Consider the following 12,613-nt stretch of genomic DNA (forward strand, 5'->3'; position numbering starts at 1 on the left):
ATACAATGTGTGTTTATTGGTAATTCGTGTTTGAAGGCACCCCCCCTCCACACACACACACACAACACCTGATAGCAAAGACAAGCACATGATTATATTGCAGCAGAGGAGGTACAGTAGAATTTTGCTAACCATCACACTCCTGCTGCAAAAGATTCTCCTTCATTTTGGAGTTGTTGTACTGCCTCCATTGTTTCTATATATAACATGAGCACATCCATTCTGTGGGGTTTTGTTAAAGCCAAATTATGTAAGAACAAATATTCTGTTGCTGTTGTTATTGTTGGCTTGCACCTACACTCTATGATTCGTGTTGTTGCAGTCCTAGGGTAACAGTATTTAATGAAGGCTACTCATTTCGGGTGTTACACCATGTAGCACTATCTGCTTTTTCAAATGAAAACACATTCTGGTTCGAAGGATTTTCTGTATTTATTTTTTGGAAGATCTCCCTTGAAGGGGGAGGGGTTTGTAAGCAAGGTTATGACATATGTATGGAGGTGTATCTGCTGCAAAGGTTCCTGAAGTATCACATCAGTAAAACTGACTTTAAGCAAGACCATGAGGCTTTCAAAGCACTGAAGGGCTTATGAGGCCATTCCTGCCTTTTTGATACATTCAAAAATATCACTCAGTGGATAATGAAACATACGGACGATTACAATGGTTTTTTTTAACTCAAATTTTTCCATTTTGGGTGCTTTTTTTGACAGGATCAACATTTTCAGACAAATGCAATGCATTAATTGAAACTATTCAGTTGCTCAGAGACTTGTTTATGAATAAGATTATCTCTCTGCTGTAGAACACAGTGCTTTCCTAGAGATGTACGCTCTGTCTCACTTTTTCCCAATTTAGTAAATGGAATAAAGCTGAATTATTTATGTCGTCAATTCAGAGAGGTTTAATTTGTTTGTGAAGGCAAAAGTACTCTCACAAAATACTTTGTCCCTTCATGTTCTGTAGTACTCGAGGAAATTATTCATACAGTTCCAAAACACGTTTAGTCAGTGTTTACTTGCTAAATCTTGCATGAGAATATTAGAAGGAGATTAATAGAAATCCTGCTAGGAAGCATTCAGAATTGAGAGAAGCAGTTGAGATGTACTGAGAAAGGTTTTCAGTACTTGCTATATTTTTTTAGCAGACTGCAAACGGTGGTTTCTAAATGCAGTGTCACAGACCAGTTTAGGAGGATATGTTTATGGGAAATAAGTAATTTCCCAGTGGGATCTGATATTTGTGTTTCTGTAACAGAACTTGTGTTCTTGCAGTCGTGTCAGCTGTACCTTTGGTAAGTTCTAAATCATCAACTTTCACCTCACAGTGTATATAGAAGTAGTACTTGAAAGAGGTGGCTGAATTAGCTAATGATTCTGGAGGCTGATAATTCTGCATTTCAAGTCAGACTTTGAGAAGTCCAGAAATTTTTCAACTTTTTTGAGACTTATTTTACAAGTGTGGATAGTGAGGTATACAGGGGAGAAGCGGTCCCTTTCTGCATCCTTATTCTTCTTTAGACACTAAAGTAATCATCCTGTGCAGTTGTTCCATGATTGTCTTAAATTTTCTTTCATCAGATGCTTCCAAGCATGAAGTATCAGTGCAAATTCCCAGTATTGCTTTATGAGGATCATAAATTTTGATGTCTTAAGAGCAATTAGTAGTGGAGTGGGGATCTGTTGCTGTGCTGTGCTGTAACTGTGCTGTTATGTATCAGAGGTGATTAGAATGCTGTGATTGTAGTTGTATTTTGAATGCTTTTACAACTATGTGTTTTACTCTGATAATGTATGTAGTTACTGCTTTTCTGGTCACAGAAAGGGAAAACATTTTCCTTGTTGATGTGCTTCTTTGCTTTCTTAGAGTGATAGTGCTACCTAGCGCTCAGTTAGAGGAAAGACAGGTATCTGCACCAATGCTGTATGCAGAGCTGATTTTATCTTTAAGGGTAAAAGGCTTAGTAATGGAAATGACAAGCACATGTAGATGAGTGCGCCCAGAACATGAGTGCTCTTCCAGCATCAGCAGGGTTCTTCTCCATGTGACACAGCTCACGGGGTGCACAGCACTGCTCTGGTGACCTGTTTGTTCTTCATGCCTGTAAAAAAAAAAAAAAAAAAAGACAAAAAAACATTTTCAGCTGTTGCTGCTGAGTCTCTCTCCATTGACTGTGGAAGAAGGCATGGTCAGTCCTGCCGTGTCCTTGGGCTGGGGGAGAAAAGAGCAACACCACAATGAGCCTGTCCAGTTCAGCTGTAGAGCAGTGTGTGAGCTAGAGAAGCTCGTCTTCATCTTCATAGATCATCCCTGTTGCTCATCTCGTTATTGTGAGATTATTGTGCTGCTGTTATCATACAGCTTGTTTGAATACTATTTTTCTGAATACTGGAAAAGAATAGGTTTAAGAATAAAACGTGTGCAAAGGAAGAATTTGGGACCAGTGTGTAGGTCTAAAGGAATATCTGTAGATGAAATGGTCATTTTATAATGTTCATTCTTGAGTAACTGCTAACAGTTCAGTTGTAGATCATGTCAGTGCTTCTGATGCTTTAGAGTTGCTAAATTTAACGTGTTTTTAAAAAAGCTGTAAGCAAGCTCTCAATCAAAAGCAATGAGTGTTCATGAAATTCTGGCTGTTTGCAACTATTTCATTTTCCATCCTACTGAAGATCTGTATCTTCCAGTGACAGTGTCTAAAGAAACAGAAAAAGGAGATAATCAAGATCAATATGAGCTGTGTGCTTCCAAAATCTTTTTCATAAAATACTCCTTCCTGGCCCTACGCATTTTTACTTTTTTAACACTGAGACTGTGTCAGGATGTAATTTCTCTTTTACTACACCAGAGCCAAATGAGAAAATACATAGAATGCCTCTGATCTCACCTTGATCTCAGGCTGGTCTGCAGTAAGAGCCACATAGTAGATCTGGATGCCCTAATCTGTAAACTAACAAGTCATTTGAAATCCCCTAGTAGTTATTGCATTGTCAATCCTTTACACCTGAGTGGATCCGGGCAGGGGTTTTCATTCTCTGATGTCTGACTGAGTCAACTTAAAGAGAAAATGTGAATTAAGTTGTTTTTTTCAGAGCTGTGATGGTTGGAAGGATTGTGATACTTCGTTTTAGGAACTGCTCGTAGAAAGAGGTTGTTGTGGAGTGCAATGTGACAAATCTGAAATCTCCTGTTGAGGAAATTTCAGTGTCCCTGCATTATATGGGCAGAGAAGTAACTCTTGGTAGAAGCAGTGCATCTCCAAAGGCAGTGGTGTGTGGCTGGCCCTTCCCCAGCTTTCCCTGACTGACCTTTGGCACACTGCAAAATCAGCAGTTAATGAAATAATACTGAATTCAGACCAAGGGAAGCATGATGTACACTGGGAAATACAGACTCATGCTTTAACGTTGTAAGGGAGAACATAAGGGAGAGCTTTATTTTAGTGCTAGATACTTGAAAATATGTCAGTAGGAGCATATGAAGACCTGTTTAATGGTCCTAGATCCTTAGCCCACTGCAGCCTACTTGAGACATTTTTGGGAATGTCATGCTGTTGGACAGCTGGCACTTCTTCCAAATGAATGATATTTTTGCAGGGACTTGCAGTAGGACCAGTTGGCATCATTGGTTCAAATGACATATAGAACCTTGTCTGAGCAATGTAGAACTTTGCAAATGTTGCCTGTATTAAGTATTGTCAAGTAGAAATATTTTCTTTGGGATGAAAAAATTTTGTGGTTCCCACTAGCTGTCAGCTGCTGGAGAATTATTTTTTATTATAATTTGTGTTTTTCTGCCCTTACATTGACAGTGGTTTCTCCAGCCTGCTGCCATTGCAGCTCTTTCACTTCAAGGCTGCTCCTATGGAAATTTGTAGGAGGAACGTCCACAGTTTAATGCTTTAGGCAGATCGTTGAGCAGCCATTGAGGCTGATAGCCCAAAAATTAGATTTAACCACTTCCTTTAAAATCATGTCGTTTCTGTTCACGAAATTAGCTATTAAATAGAAAAACTCTTCTCTGAACGTGGAGTAATTTTAACTGAAGGTCATTTTAGCTTCAAAAGCAAACAAGATCTATAGTTAAAAATGTACGAATCTTAGATTAGTTGATTTAGTTATCTATAGAATCATACATAATTCTCTTCAAGTTGCTGTAAAATCTTCTCCAGAATTAGATGAGCATTATGAAAAGAAATCATGAACATTTAAATCTCTCGTGATATGCAATATTCTGCTGGAAATATGAATCAGGTACTTTGTGGGAAGCAACAATGAGACTGAAAACAGATGAGCATCTGTTTTCATACTTGCTCTGCAATGGCTAAGATTATACTTAATGTATTTACAAATAATAAATACTTATACAAGTTAGTTAATGAAATATCTTACACAGGAGTACCAGGAATTTTGGAAACTTCTAGAGCTTTCTTTACAAGTCATCTGGCTACAATACAGTGGGTGGTCTGTGTGGTGAACAGCTTTCCAGGAGGTTATTTCAAGGTGACCTTGTAATGAATGTGTGAGCAGTCAGGCTATCCTGAAAATATGAATGCTGGAAATACTGACTTGATCACTGCAAGGAATGGCTGCCAAATTATTTCAGAAGGGTGACAAAAAACTGGCTTTTAAACTAATAAGGTAGTTTGATTAAGATATTCAGAATTAATTAATTTTGTATGTATTTTCCTAGCATCTTGGAAAAACTTACGGAGTAAGTGTATAAAGGTAATGCCTAGAAAAAAAACCACCTTTGAGGTATAAAATTGTGCAGGTAACAGACTAAATCAGTTTCATCAGAATATTGCTGTTAGCATCACTTAAGTGCAAGATCTAAGCTAGGTATCATCCAGAATTCAAGGAGACAGAAATCATCCACTAAGATGAATATGCAGCTATTTTATTTCAGGTTGCCACTGAAGTGGAACACTTGTTTGTATTCCCGGCCGATAGCCCATCTGTTCAGGCTCAGGATAGCAGCAGGTCAGGACCTACACACTCCAGCAAAATTGTACTGACTTGTTCTGTGCCTGACAATCAGCACTGTTGTTCCTTTAACCATGTAAGCGTAAAGTTCAGGCTTTAAGCTGCAACGTAAGGGAGTCTGTGTTGTCTCAAAATGACAGCAGACCTTCTCAAGAGACTTCTGTGAGCAGGTATGAATGCAAGGTAAGATAGGTAATAATTTGTTTGAAAACACGATGTTGATCGTGTCCCGTGTTGAGGTATTAAATGTTGTCAGCAAAGGTATTGTGCTGGTATTGCAAGCTATGGTGTTCATAGAGTCCAAGTAAATTAGCTTAGTAATTGTCTAATTTCTTCCTTGCTAAAACAAGATGAAAATTTTTTTAATACCTTAACAAGACAAACACAAAGTTATTCTGCACCATTTTCTCTACTATAATTTGAGTCTCTTGAAGGCTGAGTATGTTTATGAAAGCTGTTTACTATTTGGATCTGGTAATTTAGATGTAGCTGTTTATGAAAGTAGATTTTTTTGGACAGCTCTTCCATTGGAAGAGGCGCGCCCATCTGTGCCACTGAGGTGGTTTGCATCTGGATGCATTAACCAGGTGAATGTGGGAAAATCATGATTGTTGGAGTTTACACTGGGGCTTTGAAATATAAAATACTGTCAGGGGAACTGAATGAAGGGGGAATTTGTAATGAAATGGTTGCTGCTTCCATTGAAAAATCATCTGAAAACATTTTTTAAAACTTAGCATTCTAGCCTGATAAGTGATATGAAGAGAATGTATATTAACTACAGCTCTGTAGATTATAAGGGACATCTGTAAAGAGGAAAATACAAACTTGAATGCTTCCTTCATCCACTCCAGCAAATAACTCGTAGGAGAACTGAGTTTTTCAAGTTCCTTTTTAGATGCTTGGTTGAGCTTGACAGTATTCACATTGGTAAAAATATACTTAGCTTTGTAATGAGCTTCCTGATTAAAAATCAGATCTGTTTAGTATTTTTTAAAGATAAATTCTATTCCTGCTAGCTTCAACCAACAAACTGCAGTGACTTAGCTGCACCTTTTCTCTTGTAGCAAGCTTTCCAAAAGGTATGCAGTGCAAATTAACCACCTGAACCTTACAGATTTGCTGAATCATATATCTGAGAAAAAAATATGATGACATTTTGTTTTTGCTATCAATAAGTCTAGCAAATAAAGAACATTGCCTTTTTACTTGATTGTTTAGTCTATGAGGCCTGATTTCTTTCAGGTTTTCTTTCTCACTCTTTTCTCAATCATTTCAAATTTGAAGCAGATAATTTCCTTGACTTTTCCTCTGCTTTCACTTCAAAATTGTAGGAAAGATGGAAGTATTAAACTTCTATGATTTTGTGGGGGAGTTTCCTTTTAATTACAAGGGGATGCAAGAACTGCCAAAGTTAATGACTTCAAAATCTACAGATAGATTAAGTTGCAGAAAGAGCCTAAAGCTGCATTGCCTGACCTGAAAATAGAGAAATACGACCATTGGATGCCACAGCTTTTGCTAAATAAGCATGCTATCAATTCGAGTCTTACATGTTCAAAAAGATTTTAAGTAGGCAATCTTAGTAGCACATTTCATCCTGGCATTTGACATCTGGCCTTAAAAAGCTGCATTAGATTGAATGAATAGGAAACACATTGGTTGGATTAAAAATCATTTCACAAAGACTTCTCAAAGTGTGGCACTCTTGATGAATGTATCAGAGTGGGGTTGATTATGGTTTCCCAAGGAACATCCCTTTATCTAAAGGTATTAAGGTATTTATTACTTTTGTATGGCTGTCTTCCATAGAAACTCAGGAGATTCTATGTTTGTATTATTACAAAGACCACAGGACTCTCTGGAGACACCTTTGCATTTCCTGCTGTGGTAGGAAGCATGAACGTGAGTTCTGCTCCTAGGCTGAGGCTTGCTGTAGTTTTGGAGGCCTAAATGCCACATCTGTTTTGTGTTGGAAAATGCTGCTTTCACAGTATGGGAGGCATGCATCTTAGGAACTTTTTCAGGTAGCTGTGTGTGACATGGTTCCTCACTACTGGGAGGAGTTGAAATTGGTGCCCTAAGCCATCTCATCACAAGGTTATTAGTGTCTGTCAAAAGCTCTACCTATTTGTATTGAAATAGTGTGAGGATATACAATCCAGAGATGAAAAACTATGACTTTTTCCTACCATTTTTTTTCCTGTTTCTGCCCTGTTTCGATCCAATAAAGCAGATCAAGTGAATGAATCCAGGTGCTTAGGTGTGAAGTTAAGCTCTGCTCAGTTTAATGCTTCTCATTCAGTTGAGGAAAGTTTGGCTGCGGGGTTTGGTTCATCGGTGTGGATCGGATCGAAGAGTTGTGGTCCTTGCTAAACAAGTGATTGAATTTTCCATTTGGCACAGTGGCTTAACTCATGACAAAGCTCAAACAGCCTCACCTGGGTCCTGACTGAATCTCAGAGGTCTGTTTCCATTTCGTGGACAGCAATAAGAGGTTCTAAGAAAAGAAGAGTGACAATTTCAGTGGGTTCCATGCAAGGTGTTTTTTTAAGTGAAATTCTTAGTGCTCATTAAAAACAGATTTTGATTTTTTTTTCTTACAGAGTTTACAGATGCTTCCTCAACAACGGAAAGCCATAGCAAAATTTAAGGAGCCAGCACACGCTTTAGCATTTCAACAGAAATTCCACAGGTAAGTAATTAAGCACAGCGGGCTTTGGTTTGCTCACTCCCTTCAAAAGGTGAAATTTGTTGCATCTGATCAGTGTTTCTCTTAATCCATTCAAGCATCTGCTTGTTACTGACCGTTGTAGAACCTTCTTGTCTGATCTCTATGCCTAGAATAAGCTTGATTACCAGATCTAAATTTCTTTTAACAGGCACATGATAGATCTGTCCCACATAAACGTGGCACTGATAGTTGAGTGATGTCTGCTGAGAGAATTACTTACACTACCAGAAACATACAGTGGAGCAACACGGGACACAGTGACAAAACTATCAGGTTCTGAAACCTTTCAGCTTAGTCTTTTAAATGCCATGTTGAACTACAGAGAGCAGCAAGGTGTCCTCGAGAAGACCTGAACTTGAGAGGATCTACAGAGGTGGAATTTCTGTTCGGTTTCTTCAGATTCTGTTGTAACCACATGGAGCTACAGTCTTGTTTTGTTTTTTTCCTCAAAAAGCTACAGTGCAGGTAGACACTGTTCTTCAAGATACTACTTTGTGACCACAGTGACTTTGAGATAGAACGTTTACACCGAAAGATGTACAAACTTTCTTCATAGCAAAGAATATTTGATAATGGTTGCTCTTATCTTCAGTGTGAGGTATTTGAATGAGAGCTCACTTTTCTAAACAAAACACGTTAATTACGTTGTATATCCAAGAGCATAGAAGGTATTCTTGCATAGGTTTAAACGTGGTCTACTTCATTGAATAGAAGTATGCTGAGAAACTTTGGAGGTGACACTGGAAAACTGTAGTTTCTATCTTTGTAAATATGTTAAGTCTGTCTCTGCATTTTCTATTCCAATACAGACTTCCCATTTTCTCCTTCCAACTCCGCTTATTCCATAAAACACTGTGTAGGAAATAACATTGCTGTATTTTCCCTTGGTTTTTAAAAACAAGGATCTTTGCCATTCAGTAGCATCCTGGGGTAGTTAACTCCAAGTTGTAACTAAATTGTTTTTAATGATGTTGCCAGCTACAAGGAAAAAAGAAATATTTAGTGGCTCACCTAAAAAAAACCCAAAAAGTTATACAGGAAGAGTGGTGTATTCCTAATAGTTCTTTTCGGCTAGTGTTTCGTAATTGCCTTATGCTTTATTTGGATTAGTTTTTTTTTTTTCCTCTTGAGATTTACTTTGTGACTAATGCTGAACCATAAGAAACCCGTTAACTGAAAGGATTTGGTTTGATGTGTTGTTCCCAATGCATACGAGACTGTAAGGACATTGTGAATCTGCTGGTGAACGTGGCAGTTCACAACAGTACGTGCAAACGTTAAGGAGCTTATATTTTATTCAAAGCAAAACCCATGTTTCCTTTTGGTTAGAACCATTTACATGGTATTGCCAAAGGAACCGTTTTTTTTCAGTTACTTCTGAATAAACTTCTTAAAATGTCATCTTTATATTGGATTGCAGTTTTTAATGAACATTTCCATAGTTTTTAGACTGTGAGCTTTTGCTTCACCCTTTATTTTAGGAATACTCTTGAGCATTCCACCTACTATTGAATGGGGGGACTTAAGCCTACAAAGTTTTGTTGTTTTGGTTTTTTATTTTTTTTTGTCATCTGAACGACCACAGAAGAGCACCACTGGTATGTAATTAAACAACTGTGAGTGGGGTCCAAAACAGGAGGAGGATGAACTAAGCAAGTTTATAGTAGCATAGATACATATTTCTTAAGATCAAATGGTAACCAAAGTCACTAAGACCTAATTGGCTTTCTTACAGTTTTGGTCCAAACTTTGAATTGAGTAGAGGTTGCTAAAATTAATGATTGAGTAATAAATATCACCTAGTCCTCTAGGTAAGAACTGCTTTTTGTTCACTGAAGTAACAGAGTAATGTGGTGCTTTTAATTGCACTGGTGAAAAAATGTGAAGAATACTGTTAGCCCAGTTACAACGCAGTGACAAGGCACAACAACATCAGAACAATATTCATACAGAAGCTAATTTTGTACCTGTTTGTGCAGTTCCCTTCTTATGCATAACACTTAACGTTCAGCACAGTTACTCTGCATACAGTGCTGTTAGTGCTTCAGTTAGACCTAAGCCCAGGACAGAGTCACAGGTAGGAAGCAGGCGGTGGAAGCCAACTGAAGACCAATGCCAGGTGATTGCAGTGACCAGCCCTGCTAAGTGCTCTTTAGTTCCTCACTCCCACGAGCGCTGGGACCTTTGTGCTACTTCCTCAGGTTATGTAATTTTTATTTTTGTTTTTAAATAAATGTTTATATTTAAAACGAGTCATTAAACAGTTATTCACCCCACTGTTAAGACAGCAACTTCTCTGTACTGAGGAGAACGGAAAGACATCTAGGAATGGAGCATTAATAGCGTGTGTCTGGAAATCTGTGTTAGGTGCAAATGCCAGACAGGCCAGCAGCTGAGTTCAGCAGTAGGAACATCTGCAGTTGATCAGCTGTTCTGTCATAAGCAAATGTTGTTGGGGTTAGAGGGTTTCTTGGAGCTGAAGGGTATGGGTTTGATTCAAAAGTCAAAGAAGTTCGCAGAACTTTGTAGAAGTTTGCTCCTGCTTTGGGTTTTGAATCGATCCCAGAGAGGCTGAGGTTCAGCCAACCCAAACAAGTGTTATGAATTTTTATTCAATTGAGTTTTGTTTTTTTTTTTTTTTAAATGTTTTTAAACAATTACAAAAATGGGTGGCTTTGGAACAAAGACTTGAATTGCCTCAGATCTATTTAAATGTAGGAGGCGATGCTAACAATGCTTGTTTAATGACGAGGTGGGTTGTCTTTAAAGGTGGTTGCAGTTATTGCTTGGGCATAGACAGTGTGGGCAGATTGCTGGTGATTTTAACTGCTCACTGCAGTGGCTGAGTATCAGAACTATATGTAGACATCATGTATGTATGTCTATATGTATTTTATTATACACATACATACACACGCTCACCCTTATTGTCACCACTTCTTTCCAGTATCTTAAACTCAGTAGCAACAGTAGCGATTAGGCGAGTCTCTTGTTAAAATGTTTGTGTTTTGTTAGTTCTCAAATCCTTCCTTAACACTGATCTGTTGGCAAGTGAGCAGTTTGAACGATGCATCTCTTCTAGTTCTTTCTGTTGTGTCCCCTCCCAAAAAACCACCGAGGAAGTAGAGGTAAAGCTAAATGAACGTGTTATTTCCATGTTCTCTTTCAGCACATAGTTAAATCTGAACATCTTAAGTTAACTTTCTTGGAAGATCTGTTGCAACCATTATCTTGTTCTTTCTTGATCATGCATTCAAAATACAATGCAAAATGCAAACAAAGCGTTTAATGTAGTATGTAAATATTGAACTTTTGGAATTAAAATGTTACTCGAAGTGCTTACAGTCAACCACATCTTAGCTATGTTAGATTTTTGTGTTGTCTTATCTAAGTTTAATGGATATGGTTCCATAAATGTTGATGTGTTTTCGTGTATATCTTCAAATTTTTATAAAGATGCTAGTAAGTCAATACGTATACCCTGATCTGTGTATTATTTGTCCACCATTCTTATTAGAGTAGTTCTATATTGATTTTAATAGGCGACTCCAGTAGGTCTTATATGGAGCCAACTCTTTTTTTATTGCTTTGTTTTCGTCTGTCACACTGTAGCACTGGCGAATAATTCACTTCATGACTAATCATATTCTGCTTAGAATTGGCCTAAAAGATTGGCCATATGTTGTGGTATTTTAGTAGAATGTTATACATTTAAAAAAAAAAAAAAAAAGGGTTTAAAAAACAGCTCTATTTGTTGAGGGGAAATAGAATAAATAGAATACACTGTCAGACTGAGGCCTGGGCTTCTAGGTTTGTTTGGTTCTGCTGTACCAGTACAGACAGGTCTGCCTTGTAATTCTGTTCTCAAAGTTTGGGCTGTTCTTGTTTTACACATAATTCAAGTTGGTCGTGTAACACTTGTTTTCATCACAATGTTAGCAGCTGATTGTGGCACATACTGTATGGTGAAACCAACGGGAGTGTTTGAAGAGCTGGGTGTAATTGCTGCTAGGTGGGAGGAGGACAGATCCATAGCATCTTCACAGCTAACAGAAACTGCCACGCTGATGGTTTTTCTCCAAGTAGTGATGGAGAGTAAATGTAGACGGGGTGATGGTTCTCAGCCCCCCAGAAAGCTCCTCTATGAGTTGATGTAAGAAGAGTAAATACTGGCACCCTGTGTGCAGAGTATCTTCAGATACAGAATTTAGTCCCCAGTTTAATTCAGAGAATTCACTTCATATTCTCCCCCTCTTCCCTTCCCCCCCCCCCCCAAAAAAAAGGCCATCTAACCACTACAATGTCAATTAGAGGAAGCATTTTAGTTCTTCAGTGTTTGGTCTTCTCTGTAAGGGCTTAGATGAGGCTTGTTTGTTTTTTTAACAAAACTAGGTGAGAACATGTGCACCTTGAGGTCCTTCATAGTTTTTTTTTCCTTACATAATCTACCTCTTTGGCATGAGAAAAATCTTGTCACTTGGTGCAGAGAATTTTAAACGTAGGATATCACCTGGTTAGCTTTACATAGGGCAGTTACTGTATGCACTTCTGTAGTTGCATGAAGTAACTGTGTGTGTGTATGTGTGTGTGGTGTGATGCCCTCATACTTGGGCTGAGAGGGCGGAGGGAGGCTGGGGGTTTCATGTATTGGTTTTGCCTGTTTGACTTACTGGAGGGATTTCCTACATTTGTTTGTAGTATTGTGTTGTTCTGTCCTTCCCCTGCTATTGTGGTTGTTCCCTGGCTTGTGATGCCCAAAGGTAGAAAGCTGGCTTTGCGTGCTCACTGTCCAAGAGACGTTTTTGTTCATGCAGACAAACCTTTTTGAAATCATTTTTTGTGCTTTTTGATTTTTAGCAGCGTGTTGGATGAGAAATAAATGTGAAGGAAACAA

At 38.2% G+C, this 12,613-nt stretch overlaps 1 protein-coding gene across 5 annotated transcripts in view; it reads left to right on the top strand.

Moving 5' to 3' along the window:
- RBM33 (RNA binding motif protein 33) overlaps positions 1–11,978 on the top strand; it is a 93,142-nt gene extending 81,164 nt beyond the window's left edge. For all 5 annotated transcript variants that reach the window (XM_052692591.1, XM_052692588.1, XM_052692592.1 and 2 more), the window contains 2 exons: positions 7,592–7,680; positions 7,868–11,978. In XM_052692591.1, coding sequence (XP_052548551.1) covers positions 7,592–7,680; positions 7,868–7,916 — 138 coding nt within the window. In that variant the 3' untranslated portion in view covers positions 7,917–11,978. The remainder of the gene's footprint in view (positions 1–7,591; positions 7,681–7,867) is intronic.
- The last annotated feature ends 635 nt before the right edge of the window (positions 11,979–12,613 follow it).

This window comes from Tympanuchus pallidicinctus, unplaced genomic scaffold (genome assembly GCF_026119805.1).
Source record: "Tympanuchus pallidicinctus isolate F22 unplaced genomic scaffold, pur_lepc_1.0 scaffold3, whole genome shotgun sequence".
Taxonomy (NCBI): Eukaryota; Metazoa; Chordata; class Aves; order Galliformes; family Phasianidae; genus Tympanuchus; species Tympanuchus pallidicinctus.